The 14,745-nt window shown below is 41.8% G+C and overlaps 2 protein-coding genes across 6 annotated transcripts in view; one reads left to right on the forward strand and one right to left on the reverse strand.

Moving 5' to 3' along the window:
* Nucleotides 1-1,666: 1,666 nt before the first annotated feature.
* Nucleotides 1,667-4,527, forward strand: FANCD2OS (FANCD2 opposite strand). 5 transcript variants are annotated; one of them, XM_074283952.1, is made up of 3 exons: nt 1,667-2,097; nt 2,258-2,383; nt 3,704-4,527. In XM_074283952.1, exons 1-3 carry the CDS (start codon nt 1,861-1,863, stop codon nt 3,848-3,850), a joined length of 510 nt encoding a protein of 169 aa, XP_074140053.1. In that variant the 5' UTR covers nt 1,667-1,860; the 3' UTR covers nt 3,851-4,527. The 5 variants fall into 5 exon arrangements, 4 of the variants coding, with proteins under 4 accessions (XP_074140053.1, XP_074140051.1, XP_074140050.1 ...); XM_074283950.1 differs by having other exon boundaries at nt 2,022-2,097; nt 2,258-2,369; XR_012484981.1 differs by lacking the exons at nt 1,667-2,097; nt 3,704-4,527 and adding an exon at nt 3,239-3,437.
* Nucleotides 4,528-4,722: 195 nt separating this feature from the next.
* FANCD2 (FA complementation group D2) overlaps nt 4,723-14,745 on the reverse strand; it is a 63,447-nt gene continuing 53,424 nt past the window's right edge. The window contains exons 36-44 of the mRNA XM_074283946.1: nt 14,013-14,135; nt 13,208-13,301; nt 11,980-12,051; nt 11,370-11,408; nt 10,870-10,944; nt 9,752-9,826; nt 8,172-8,318; nt 7,118-7,213; nt 4,723-5,870 (exon numbers count right to left, since the gene is read on the reverse strand). The gene's annotated coding sequence lies outside the window, so the exon portion shown is untranslated. The remainder of the gene's footprint in view (nt 5,871-7,117; nt 7,214-8,171; nt 8,319-9,751; nt 9,827-10,869; nt 10,945-11,369; nt 11,409-11,979; nt 12,052-13,207; nt 13,302-14,012; nt 14,136-14,745) is intronic.

Here is a 14,745-nt window from a genome sequence, read left to right on the forward strand (position 1 = left end):
TTGGTCAAGTCACTTAATTTCTACTTCAGTTTTCTCATCCCTAAAATGGAAGCACCCATCTCTCACAAAACTAATGTGAGGATAAGATGGAATAGCATTTGTAAAGCTCTTTGCAAGCCTGATTACACAGATGTTTTCATTATCATCACCTCCTGATGATGATACCTGACAGGAGAGAATACATATCATACATACCACTGAACCATCCGTATAACATGTATGGTTTCAGAGACTTTCAACTCCACCAGAGAGAGATTTCATTTTTCCATAGCCAGTGCCTAGCACACAGTAGATATTTAATAAGTGTTCTCAATTGAGAGAATGCATAGCGCAAGGGGAAAGAGTGTTAGAGTCAGAAGCTCTGGGTTCAAATTATGGTTTTTCTACTTACTACTTGCCTGACTTTTGGCAAATCACTTTCCATTTCTAGGCCTCAGTTTCTCTTCTGTAAAAACAGAGGTGTACTAGAGAACTTCTAAAGTTCCTTCTGGCTCTAAATCTGTGAGCCTATTAATAGAATTAAAAATACACTCTTACTTCAAGTACTTCAAGTAATTCATAACTGTTGGGCAAAGACTGACATTTTTACAATGAGGAGGTGATCTTATTAAGAAGAAAGAAACCTCCCACTATTTTAGTGGACAAAATCCTTTTTTTGATAATAACTCAAAAACATGAGTTAAACGCTTTACTCATCTCTCTCAAATATGAAATAGTCTATAGGTCTTTTGGGACAATCTCCTAACGTTCAAACTTGAGGGAATTCTGGGAAACGTACTGCAATAGGAACCTACATTCAAATCCTATTTACTACCTGGGTGATCTTGAACTGGGCACATCAACTCTCTGAGCTTTTCTTTCTTCTGTAAAATAGGATTAAAGCTTGCATTATCTAACAGTGGATCTCTTCAGAGCCATAGAGACCCGAGTTCCAATTCTGCGTTGACATACTGCCTGTGGGACTTTGGGTAAACAAATCACTTTAACTTCAGTATTTTGGAGAACTCTCTAGAACGACTATTGTCAGTCCTTATTTTTCAAGGAGGCCCAATGACTATGAGTCTCTTTTTGACTTTCAAAGGAGGGAGCGGTCTGACTCCACGAGCTGGACTGAATTATAACTATCTAACCCTTGCTTTCAACACCACAGCTCACTCTCATTGGCCTGTGTTCTCTTCTGTATTCCCTTTAAGCCGCTGCTGCATGCAGCGCCACGTCCAGACGTCCTGCTCTGTGTCTGGCCATTGGACCCGCTTGTTTCCAGAGGAGAAAGTGGGCTGGTGACCTGCAAGCTCCCCTCCCTCCAATCTAATTCACTTTACGCGGCACGGCATCACCTCCCGATGTCAAGGCCGCCTTGGAGAACGGAGGAGGAAGGATACCGATCCTCCTTACTCACAGGATCCTTGAGCTGGAGCTAGAAGGGACTTCGGAGGCCATTCTCAATCCAACCCCTTTTTATTTTGTGTTATTTTATAATAGCTAAAGCCACGGGTTGAAGGAGGAAACGTGACTTGCCCAGCATCACACGAAAGGTGTCTCCAGTGGGATCTGTGCCCCTCCTACTTACGCTGTGTGACCTTGGACAAGTGATTTCCCTTTCAGCGATGGTGGAGAAGTGAGTGATTCCCCGTTCAGTAAGAGGAGGGGGCAGAACTAAGATGTGCCGCCCCGATTTTTACGCACACGCTGTAGCCTCTCGCTCTGGCTCCCTTGAAGCCACGGTGAGGCGAGGGGCGGGTGGGAGCCCGCCGAGGAAAGGCCGGGCGCGAGCAGGTGAAGGGGGCAGAAAGTGCTCCGGGTCTCCAGACCCCGGGCAGCGAGAATGAATGGCCCGCACAAAGCCAGTTCAATACCGAGATGCAGCTGTTCCGAAGGGGTCCCGATCCGGCGGCCGCGGGAGGAGGAAGCCCTCCGGGGTGGCCGCTCCACGCGGGAGTCACCCGGCCTCCCACGCCCCCTGCCCCCTCCCGGCCGCGGGCTCCCCCCGCGGGGCCTGGGTCACAAAGGCCGTTGCCAAGCGCCCGGCAGAGGAAAGATGCGGCCCCGGGAACAGCGGCCGCCACTCGGGAGCGTGCGACCCGCGGAGCCCAGCAGGTGAGCTGCCCATCCGGTCCAGCACCCGCTCCGGCAGCTGGGACTGGAGCCGGGCTCTGGCTCTGGCCAACCTAACCTTCTCGTCCCCACCCCGGGAGGGGTCCCTAGTCCTCCACCAGCCCCGGGCTAAGACGGGAACAATTCCTTTCTGTCCGGCTAGGAGGCGGATCTACCTCCACACCCCCCCGGGGAGCTCCAGCCACTCGAAATACCACCCTCGGCCTCGGAGGTGACATACAGCTCAGCTGCGGTTCTGCATCCTTGTTTTCCAGGTGGAGAAGTTGAGGTACAGGGATTTGGGGAGAGCTCTTTAGACTGGCGGAAGGCTTAAGTGGAAGGCCGTAAGATCGATGCCTCTAAAAATCCTATTCGGTTTCATGGAAAGATTATTGTAGTGTCAGCAGCTCCGGGGGCTAATAAACCTAATCCTGCTCCACTAGGAGTTGTGACTTTGGGCTGCCACTTTCGTTCCCTGGGCCTGGGTCCTCATTTGTCAAAGGAGCAGAGTGGGGAGGTGGTTTCAGGTCCGGAGGCTAGAAGGATAAAACTCCAATTCCTCTATTTCTCAGGAAACTCATCCTGCAATCAGAATTTGATCTGATGCATCCCAATGAGCAAAGTTAAAGGAGGCTGGGGTTGGGAAAGAGGGGAAAATCATTCCCCCCCCCCCCAGTTATATCCCTAAAAGTGCATGGAACACAATGTGCTCAATTTTAATGTTACAGACACAAAAAAAAGAACATTTGGGTGAGGTGTTCAGAATGTGAAGATTCCTTTACTTCTTGGAGTCTTTTAGGGGACTCAATTCATTAAGATTTCCATTTAATAATGAAATCTCTACAACTGTTCTCAGTTACCATTTGAACACATAGCATATGCAAAAACACTGCTAGGCTCCGCTTCTGAGAATTCTAGGGGAAATATCGGAAATTGATGTGGGAATTGTGTTAGCCCTTTGTCTTCACATCTCCAAAAAGTCAAAATCTCCCAAACCAATTCTTAGTGATAGGTTTATGATCTGGGTCTATCGAATTCACTGTCACAAATTAATGTAGTGTGTGAACTTCTAACTTCTAGAACTTTCAGGACTAAAATTGGATGGGATTTCTCAGGATTGAAAATCCAGTCCTTTTCCTTTTAGGTGAAGAAAGAAGGGTCAGAGAAAGACACATTTGTTTGGGAAAATGAGAGGAATGTCCGCCCTGTTCTTTGAAATGTAGAAGTGGAGAATCCACATGCAATCCTGAACAAATAAGCAAAACTTGGTTCATCTGAGTTACAGGGGAGGAAGAAGAGTGACAATGTCAAATACTAAATAAAAGGTTTGACCATGAATATAACAAGTATTCTACAGAGTAGTACATGTCTCATCCAGAAACAGAAGCTGACTTTTATTTAAAGGTAGTTGGTATTTGGAGATCTTTTCTTTTTTCCAGAGCCCGATCTAGTCTTTAATATTTTAATAACTTAGAATCTCTTTAAGGGAATTAGAATGATATTGGCCGTTTGTAAGGGGAAAATGTGATTTTTAATGGTCAAGATCTGCTGAAAGCAGCTTTTGGTCCTTAGCAAAGAGAGGTTCCACGTGTTAATTGCTCTCCTCTAGGTGTATCAATGGCAGGATATCAGCTTTGGTCACCATGGACCCCACTGGATGAGAGTTTCCAGTGGCTGCGACATACAACACCTACCCCTTCTTCCAAGCACCCCTTTAGGGCCTCTCACTGCTTTCCACACACTCCTTCAGACCTAGAAGTGCAGCTTTGCTTCCAAGAGGTCACCCTTGTCCTAGACAGCCCCTTTCTAGAACCCGGGGTGAGCCCCAAGTTGCCCTGTCACACATCAGAGCTCCGAACGATGAACAGTAAGAAAGGTCTCGTCAGGAAGCCTCAGCCTGTCCGCCTCAGTGGAGTGGACTCTGTCTTTGGCAGGATCATCACGGCTCAGCCCCCAAAGTGGACGGGGACATTTCGAGTTTCAGACAAATCAGCATTTTGCAAAATCATCAGTCGGGAACATCAATGGCCCACTGGACTAAAGGAGCCTCAAATCCAAATGACAGTGACTATGTGTAAGCAGATGCTACGGTCTATCCTATTACTGTATGCAACTTACAAGAAGTGTACTTTTGCCTTGCAACACTCCAAGTAAAATCCCTCCCTGGTTTGCAGTCATACTCATACCATGTCCTTTAGTAAGTGTCTGGAGTTTACAGAAACTCACGTAAAGGAAACTGCAACATCATTGGAGCTGTCTTACCTCTTCTGTCAAGACAAGACAATGCAGGAGTCCCCCCCACCAATAAGGGCCGGTGACACAGAGCAAGAGAGAACGTCTTTCACTTGTAAAATTAAACCACTTTAAAAATGAGTCAAACTAGCACATGTACACGTGATAATGAAGAGCATTAAACAAACAGTATATACCAAAGAGCACAGAGGCTGGCTTGTCATTCTTTCAAATTTAAGGCAATAAATGGTTATAGTTCTTAAAATAGTGGGAGAAGTATATGTGCCTGGTCTGCTACATGGACAGGATGAAGGCAGAGGCATCAAATCCAACACTAAGGGGTTGATAGGTTTAAAAAAAAAAAAAAAAAAAAAAGGCTAGACAAGAGAATCCAAATGGGTAAAAATTTCCCAGATTCAACACATTTATATTCCAGCAGGAGAGACAATGGCCGGGGGAGGGGAGGGAAAAGGGGAAAGGGCCCTTTGCCAGAGGGGTAAGGGTGTTTCAGCAAGGGTTATAGGGAGAAAGGGGTGCATGCTTTGGAAGTAAGACATACAATTTTCTGTTTTTCCTGAAGCACACAATCTATCTTTTCTTTGCTGTGGTAACTCAAACAAATTGCAAATTATTTTAAGGGCAGTCTGTAACTGTTATCAGTGTAAACTTGCCCAACATAATAGGAATTGAGAATAAACCTTATGTGCAAACAAAACCAAGCTCTATCCTGCTGCTTTTACCCTTGCCATGTACTGGGATAACGATGAAGAGCAGCAGCAAAAAAGACCCCCTTTGGTTTCCTTTTGGATATGACAGGATATTTGTCACTGCTGGTCCACCCTTTCTTTTAGAAAGTCTGAAACAGCAGTCAGGCTCAAATTCCCCAGGCCAGAGGATCCAAAGAGGTATGGAAGGAAGAGATCCTCAGGAGGAAGCCTGACAGGACAGATACCGCCATACAACTTTATTTCTCAGTATCCTGTACATTCATCCACAAAGACCACAACATTCCATCCATTACCCCAAACAATTAAGGAAATGTGGAACGCCAAAGTAGGGGAAGGGAATTTATATCTAAAAGATGAGGAGGAATAAGGCCAATATTCAGAAGAGGAATAAAGCTGATCCTTAGAACCAACTAAAGTGCTTGCTTTCAAGTCTAGCTTCTAAGACTTGAAATCATATTAAATATAGACAGTCTTCACACTTGTGTATATAGCAGACTGATCTTCTCATGAGCCAAAAGGGAAATGAATCATGTTTGTCATTAAAGAATGTCACTTCCTATAACAGCAGACTTGATGCTGGCAGATAATCTCAAAATCATGGCTGGGGTGATGCCATAAAGATTCCTCATCTTCACACATGGAATAAGATGTTTCCAAGGAGATTGGATGGTTGCAGGAAGCTAGGAAGCATGAGGGAAGATGAGGAGTGGGAAGAGGGGACTTGTGAGGAGAGAGAGCAGCCTCTTCCACTTCTAATCAGTCACCACTCTCGTTACCATCTTCTTCATTTCCAATACTTGCTTCATCTGCACTTCCCTGAAGCAAAGAACAATCAAATGGACACACTGATTATTATAGATTTTTGGGGCCCAATCATTCTGTATGAATATTGTAGCATGAACTGCAACTTGACCAGGTAAAGATTCATTTTTCCTAGTGGATGTACACATTTCCTAGCCACTATTTTCAAACATTCAATAGACAAATTGACATTCTTCTGAATTCCTTGACTTTTTAGAACCCTAGACAGCAGCTCAAAGTAGATGAACTTTAATCACAAAGAATTTGAGCCCTAACTTAATAACTACTATCTGTGGAATTTGTTGGAACTAGTGGGCTGTGACTGCCAAAGTGTTTGTTAGGTAAAAGCAGTACTAGAAGGGACTTGGTGCTCAGTTTCATTGTGTAATGACACAGACCAGGATATGGATAAAGAGAGCATTATTACACAGAGCTACTGCTGCCTTCCTCAGGTGGGTTAACTTTTCAAAACAAGCCCTTCACTTTTTCTTCTTTCTGTGGGTTGGCATTGGGGAAAGGCTCATCTCTCTGAGTTGTATGCAGACTCATATTTTCTACCCATCAAAAGTGCCCAAGGCAACTCTGAAGCACTGACATTGAGAGCCTTTGAGAATAGTTTCCTTTTTAATGAGACTATGGAGACTTTACCTTATATAAACATATGACCAAATTGGGACAAGTATATTTCCTGAACACATAAGTAGAAGCATTAATTTAACTCAAGGTTCTCCTTTTAAATGCATGTTATACAGAGGGGGAAAAAAGACCCCCTCCAATAGGGGGTTTCAGATACAAGTCAAATAGGAAGCTACAGGAGAAACTCAACAGCTTCAAATGTAGGCTATTTAGGGTTAACTATAGGTAAACCAGGGAGCTTCATAGAAAGAACTATCTGCATTTGCACAACTATCCCCATTGGCACAAAATTAACAAGCCATAAAACTCTCTTTTTTCTGCCTCCCAGAGTTCACTGTAAATACAATCTATTTGGCTAGGAATAAGCATGCATATGTACCCAAGGAAGGAGGGAGGGAAGATGGGAGGGGAACAGAAGGAGACAGAGAAAGAGAAGACTGAGACTGACAGAGACAGAGAGAGAATCACAAAGAGATTCATAGAAAGACACAGAGAATGACTGAGTCAGCCAGACAGATAGAGAAACAGACATGGAGGAACAGGGAGAGGTTAACAGATGGTGTACTATACTGCAAAGTGTTCTATGTTTGACTACCAAAGTCCAACCATAAAGACAAAAGAAATACCTCCTCAGTTTCCTGCTTGGAGACTTCAGAGGTCACTTCCTCCTGGTTCTCATCCACTGAACTTTCCTGGGATTGCTGTGACAGAATCTCTTCCCCCTATTTGGTATAAGAGTAAGTTAATAATAAGAGACATTAAGAAAAATTCCAGTATGTGTCCAATATTTTTTCAATAATACCAAGCATAAGAGAATAATGACTTTCTCAATATTCCAACACAAATGGTCTTCCAAGAGGCTGAATGGGATCAGCTACATTCAGTTTCTGCTTTAGGAGACTCTAGCCCCTCTTCCTAGCAGCTTTTATCTAAACCTTTCACTGGGCATTGATTCCCTCATCCATCTTTGACATGGGCACAAGTCCTAAGGTCCTGTTAACAAATTAAGTGATGGTGGAATGGTAGAGTAATGAGACACGCCATATAGAGTGAGAAGGGGGAGCTGAAGCAAAGTCAGAAGGTTTGAGTTCATTCTACATCAGGCTCTGCCATGCTTTGACCACCTGAGCAACTGGGAATCAAGATCTAAAACCTCAGTGTTTCAGACTTTTCATATCTAAATGAGGATTAATGCCAGGACTTTGGGTAGAAAAATGAGATTTAAAAGAAAAGGTCTGATAGAAATGTAACTGTAATAAATCCTTGATGAAACCATTCACTGCTAAATGGACACATGGGTTATTCTACATAGTATAAACCACTTTCCCTCCCATAAATTCACCAGTACTCTCAAAAGGATCTAAGGAATAAATAAACCCTCAAGGCAGTTCCAAGAATAAAACCAGGTAAGGAAAAAGAAAAATAATACCACTACTTATATGAAGGTGACCCTACTAGCTCAAACTCAGCAAGGAATGAATGCAGTGAGATTTTTCCATAAGGGCTTTCATTCTCCCTTATGAACAATAACAAATCCAGGAACAGGGAACCAAAGAAGGATAACAGATCTTTTTAAGGATAGGGCTTAAAAGGGTATGTTACAAGCAGCTATCACTTGTTTTGCTTTCCTGATGATTTTCACTTCCCATTCTTCCCTGAGCCAGTCTTATTCAAGCTTACCTGCAAGTCCCTGTTTTTGAGGTTGCCCAGCCAGAAAGCTTCCTGGCAATTGTTGAGGATCAGCATGGCTTTCACTCTATACACAAACAATTCTAGGGTTTTCTTCAACAAAGGCACATGGTTGGTAAGACTCGTATCTTGGTGAATCTGGAAGTGCAACCAAAGGTAAACCACTTTCCTGTATTTCCCAAACAGTTGGTAAGCATTTATTAAGCACTATCACCTGCTGGGTGCTGAGATACATACACAAAAGTGAGATAGCTGGAGCTTAGATTCCTACTTCTTCAATATAAAATTTGGTCAATCATTTCAGATTAGGAACTTGAGAACTCAGAATCATAGAATCTAAGGGTTAATAACAAAGACCTTCACTGAGCTTTCTAGTCTAAACCATATACCAAAGGAATTCCCACCCTAAATAATATATCCCCAAAGCAACAATCCAGACTCTCTTTGAAGACCAATATAGAGAGTCCACCCCTTCTTGAGTGTGTCCATTCCCTTTGGGACAACTTGAATTGCTAGAAAATTTCTCTTGAAATCAGAAATAAATAGTTCCTGTTTCTGCTCTAGAGAACCAGGTAGAACAAAGCTAATCTCCTCTCTCCATCCCTCTCCCAGTCTTTTCTCTAGGCTAAAAATACCCAGTTCTACTCTTAAGTGGTCCTCATATGTCATGACCTCAAGGCTCTTTATCATCCTGGCTGTTGTCCTCTGGACATTCTTTCCTTTATCAATGTCCTTAGCCATTTAAATCAGGAAGTTAAGCCAATGGTCCATTCAGTCAGGAATCATTCTCTGACAGGGGCAGAAAACAGGGATGTGCTGTGAAAGAGCTTAATACTTGCATTCCATGATGTCAAATTCAAAAACAAATTACATTTACCTCAAACACCCTTTAATAAACTGGAAAGACTCTATTAATATCCTTTTTGAACCTATTTATGTTAATTTCAAACAACACGGACTAGCTCTTTTTGAAATGTTATTTGAATCTTCACTAAAAGCACCTTTTAAAAATGAACTTAAGAGAAGTAGTAGTTGGAAAGGCCTGGGCAAAAGCCCCAATTTATCTGCCAAACAGCTTTTACATTCTGCAGCTCCCTGGCCTTTGAATTAAGACAAAAGTCCAACATGAAGCCGGTATCTAGCTAGTAAAAAACAATTTAATTTTTTCTTTTGTGCCTAAAGTGTTATCAGAGGCAAGAGACCTGTTTCTGCCAGGTAGATTATAAATGTAAAGTGAGCTCCAACAGCTGGCTTCCTGTCACTTACTCACCAGCAGGGATTCACTGCTTATATAATGCAGCCACAGGCATTCTGTCTCTCTCCCCTAACAACACCTTCTGGAACATGGAGGGTGTGAATTTATTTCACATACTGAAATTTATCTTTGACCTGGGTGTCTTCTCTCACCTCCCCAGTCTTCAAACATTAAATAAAATTACTTTAGACAGGGTACCAAGTTGAAAAAAAGTTAGAAGAAGATAAAGAAACTATCCTAGTCTGAAATAGTAAGCAGTGTCTAGAGATTTTAAACAGAAATAAGGGCTGGTGACATGTCCTATTCACCACCTTACCTTAGAATGCCCACACATATGATGAAGTTGTCTGGTACTCAACTGGAAGGTTTTCAGTAAACTCAAAACATCCTCCTGAAACATCCCAGAAAGAAAGTTGTCAACTGAGACTAAAAAAAAGATTCTTTTTTTTTTTCTGTAACCAAAGCTCTCATTTCATTACAAATGCAAAAAATAAGGCTAAGACAGAAAACTTCCACAATAAAGGAATTCAAAAAGGGTCCTGGCTACATAATTATGTCACCTTTAGATGTCGTCCTTAGTTCTCTATCTTCTGTCCCCTGGGAGACAGGGTAATTCATTAGGAAGAACCTTGTGTTAAGAGTCTTAAGACTAGGAACCTAGTTAATATTGGTTTAGATGTGGGACATAAATCACAATTAACCCCTTGGATCTCAGTTTCCTTCCTGTTAAACGGAACCTGAGAAAACTATCAAGAGAGTCCAATATCAATATCTATAGTTTTCAACAGCATGAATCAAAAGGTAAGAGAGTCGGTCTCCATGCCACACCCCCTTCTATACACTATGCTAGTGTGACCCCATGATGTATCTAGACCTTTCACTGCTAGTACCTGAAGCTCAACAGTAACATGCACTCTATCTGATTTCGTTCTCTAGTCTCTGTCCCAGAGACCTGGGAATTGTGATCCTACTGACTAATCTTACAAGGCTGCTGAGAGAAACGGCTTGATAAAAACTTAGAATAATGGCCCTTTCTCAAGGCAATGTGTTAAATACTCTGAACGCTGAGAATGATTGGGAGCTTTCAAGGAAAAGCATTTAGTCCCATTCTTGAGAAGCAACAGAATTGAAAGGCTGTCTCTCCATGCCAAACCCCCACAACCTTCTTTTTCTAGAAAGTCAATGCTGTCAATTTCATTATTAGGATAAACAAGGGAATGTTGGCTCCGAGGCCTAGATGAGAACATGGACAGTGCATCAGCAAGATAGTTACTTCTATTCTCCATCTGCTGTGGGTTTAATCTCTATTAGGGGAGGTGTCAGGTTCTACTTTGGCTTCTCTGGAGTGGCCCAGCCTGGAGCAGACCCCAATCTAAGGCCGAACTGAATCCCACGGACCACTCTGCCTCCGTTTCCATGGCTTGTTGCTCTTACCCGATGTTTTCTGAAACTGAAGTCCAGAAGGGGCATGCACTGTTTCAGAAAGGTTTCCACAAAGAGACGTCCATACTAAAGGGAAAGAAGACAGCTCACATACATCACTGGACCATGGAGCCTCAAAAGCTAGAGATTAAAGGCTCTCCCTTCTCTCCTTCGTCCTACATGCTCAGAAATCTTGAGCAACACCAGCTCCCATGTAGCAATCTTAGCTATTCCTAGAGCATCAACACTCCCAACCCACCTTGATTTGGTCCCTTGGTCTCTAACCAGAGATTTAAAGTGACAACAGCAATGGATTCCCAACCCCTAAGTGAGTTTGGGAAGACTCATTTACTGATTTTATCCCAAATGACCACTTGGGTCATTAATTCCTGATACTCAGACCTGTGGGGAAGGAACCCTGGCTAAAGCCTTTTTCTGAAGCCGTGGAGACTTTTTGATTGGAAGGAAAATCCAATACAAAATGATTTGTGAAGCAGCAAAGCTTCCCTTACCTTTAGACAAACATTTAAGACAGGCCGACTATCAAACACCTGAGAAGGAAGAAAAATCAGTAACAGCTTAGTCTTATTTTTTATATAGGTAGATAATAATATACTAATTACAAAAAATGATTCATATTTCTTAAGTATTTTAAGATTTGTAAATAGTTTTCTCACAATAGCCCTATGTAGTTTGTACTACAAGTATTTTTTACCAACATTTTACAGATGTGAATGTTGAGGCTCAGAGAAGTGTCCATGATACACAACAAATATGCATCAGAGCTGGGCCTTAGGAGGCCCTGGCCATACAGAAAGGAAAAGGAGGCGCTTTGGTGTTGTATCTATATACTTGTTCCATGTTTCCCCATCTCATAATGGCCCCACATGGAGCATGGGTTAGGGAAAGAAATGGTCTTTGGTTTCCTCACAAAATTCATAGGAGGAATGACAATATTCTCTGGGTGGTGGCAGGAGAGAGTTATTAAGGTTAGCTCTTATCCAGGAAAGAAACCCAGGAAAATGATGCAGAAGGATAATGGTTGAATGTTCCCAAAAGGGGTCATTGTTCCTTAAAGAGAATATAGGAGCCAGAGAGATGGACCAAGACTCATATACTTACCTTGACCAGGTTGATAAGGATATTAAAGTCTCGGACAGCCATGCTCCAATATAGAAGCTTCTCCTCATGTACCTAGCAGTAGCCATAGAAATAGGCATCTCATAATCAGATCCAAATTCTATTATTACATCCTATCTTTAGCAATCAAATCCCAAAATGGAATAGAGATTCTAAGATTCAAACGAAGAGTAAATAGCCATACATCTTCTAAGGGGTTATAAGCACTATACATACAAAAGTCCTTGGTGGTATCAAATAGTTCAATGCTGGAAATCGGTAAGACTTTACCAGTGGAAAAGACATTAAAGAAAATGTTACTTTTGATTTTGCTGCTATACTCTAAGGACCATGGGTCTTTTCCACAGGATCAGCAACTACAATTTTACAAATGTAGGTTTGCACCATAAAAATGAAACTCACTGAGGGCAGGGACCATCTTCCTTTTTTATTTGTGCCTCCCCAGCTTGGTGCAGTGCATTGCACATAGTGTTTAATAAATAGCCATTTCTTCCTTCACTCATTCATGCACTCATATGTCAGGCCAAAACACATAGAAGAAACAAGAATCAAGATTCTGATTTCCAAGCAGATCTTGGCCTCAAAATGACTGATGAACATGAGAACTCTAGGGCTATTTCAAATACACAACTGCATAATGAGTTAGTTACTAAAGACCTGAAGTATATCTAGAACATGCTTTCTAATCCTACCTCAGCTCCTAAGAAGCAAGTATCTTAGTCAGGTGACCACCAGAGCATGGCAAAAGCCAGAGATGGCTTTTTGGGGTGGGATCCATAAGAGAAGGATCATCCCTTGCTATTTATTAGAAAGGAAACTTGGGTCCAAAGTTATTCAGTGAGTGAATCACAGTCCAACTTTTCAGGAAAACAAATGAATAGATTAGGGGATGAAAGAGGATGGAGAAATTATAGGAATTAGTCTTGGCATAGCATTTCTGGAGTCAGCTGGCAGATTGAGGAAAGGGAAGTTGTTCTGAGGAACCTCTGAAGAACCTTGGATATAGGTTTCTAGCAGAAGCAACTTTATGGGACCATTGGCTGGAGAGAAAGATGGCACCCATAGGAGATCCCAGAGTTCACTGCCAAGGGCAGATATACATTCTTGTTTCCTAACCCCTTTAGAGTAAACAGGACCAGATGAGACAATGTGTAGTGGTGATGGCTGCTTTAAATCAATCCGCAGCTATTATCTGACATGACAGCCTCACCTTAGGCAAGTCTGCCGCAGTACCAGCCTGAAGGTTTCTCACAGATTTCTCCAGTTCAGTCATCATCACTCGAAAGAAAACTACAAATGTCTGCCTAGAAAAACAGAAGATTTATAAGGTCCTGTCTATGGCAAAGCAGTTGTGAGCATGTCAGCACGGGCTTGCACTTGCATCTCTTCTGTGAAAAAAACAGCCTCTTCACAATCCTGTCACAAGGCCCCATTGACACATAAGGGAGACCAGGGGCAAGATCACAGATGGAACCGACAGAACAACATTAATCTGATGAAATAATAAGGGCCAGTGAGGAAGACAGAAAATAGACAGAGGACTCTCATTTACAATCATTTTTTTTCCCTACTTTTAACCCTCTAAAAGAGAAATCACTAGAATATGGGCTAGATGATCTCTCAAAATTAAGTGATGAAATAAATGTCTTTGAGGAAAGGCCATTATGTAGCTAGATTTTCCAAGCATCTCACCAGCCTTAAGAACATAGGTCTCTAATGTTGCCTAATAAGATTTTCTCTTCTCTGAATTACATTAGCTGAGAACAAGTCAACCAAAATTGATTATTTGTAACAAAGACCCAACCAATGTCTTCTAAGAAACAATGAAGTCAGGTGCTGGACAACGTGCTTCTTGCATACTAAGGAGACTATGAGTAAGATGCTTTATTGAGTCCTTAATTAAATACTTCATAAGTAAAACAAACCATTATCCCCAAGACAAAATAAGACAATGAAAAGGTGGGATGTGGAAGATTTTTTTGTGACTGCCACAGAAACAACAACCTAAGACTTACCTGGTCAGTGTAGGGAAAGAGGAAGAAGAAGCATCTTTGGAAGAATTGATTAGCTCTGGAACCCCAGTGCCAGCAATCTCCTCGATAAGCTTGAGGACACTATCTGCTTGCTCCATGTAAATGCTGCACTAAGAGAGTCGTTTATTGATTAGGAACAGATTGACTAAAGGCCTTAGAACAGACTAAATCCATTTTTCTTAAGAGCTCACAGAGCATTTTTTAATTTATTTGCAAAATAAATTCTCATTTCTTTTTTACACTCTCTGAGAGTGAAATATGAAATGTGCAATAGATGAAAGAAAAAGTAGAGCTCATTGAACCAATTATGAAATGCATTCTCTGGAATTTCTCTTCTTGAACCTATGGACAGAATAAATTCAGGAGCTACAGATGAGCTTATCTTCGTTAGTGTCCCTAACTGATATATCACAGATTGAATGTGTCTTGAATTATTCTGTTTCACCAAAGGAGTCAATGTGGCAATTTAACACAGAATGGAAAGATCACACTTTCTACTAGTCCTAAGTATGGCTCATTTCAAACTTAAAACTGAGATTTATATAAATACTATTACAAAACACTCTTTACAGAAATAAAAGGCTTAAATAACTAAAGAATCATTGTGTATGGCTGGATTCCAATGAAATTTTTAAAAATGAAAATAACAATGAATTTACAATTAATGTTGTAACAAACAATTCAAGCCTATCTGGTGGTCACTTTCTGTTTTCTT

This window comes from Sminthopsis crassicaudata, chromosome 1 (genome assembly GCF_048593235.1).
Source record: "Sminthopsis crassicaudata isolate SCR6 chromosome 1, ASM4859323v1, whole genome shotgun sequence".
NCBI classification, from domain to species: Eukaryota; Metazoa; Chordata; class Mammalia; order Dasyuromorphia; family Dasyuridae; genus Sminthopsis; species Sminthopsis crassicaudata.

Bases quoted from the DNA above. Each gene is read 5' to 3' on its own strand.
- FANCD2OS (XM_074283950.1), top strand. From the start codon at position 3,712: ATGGCAGGATATCAGCTTTGGTCACCATGGACCCCACTGGATGAGAGT.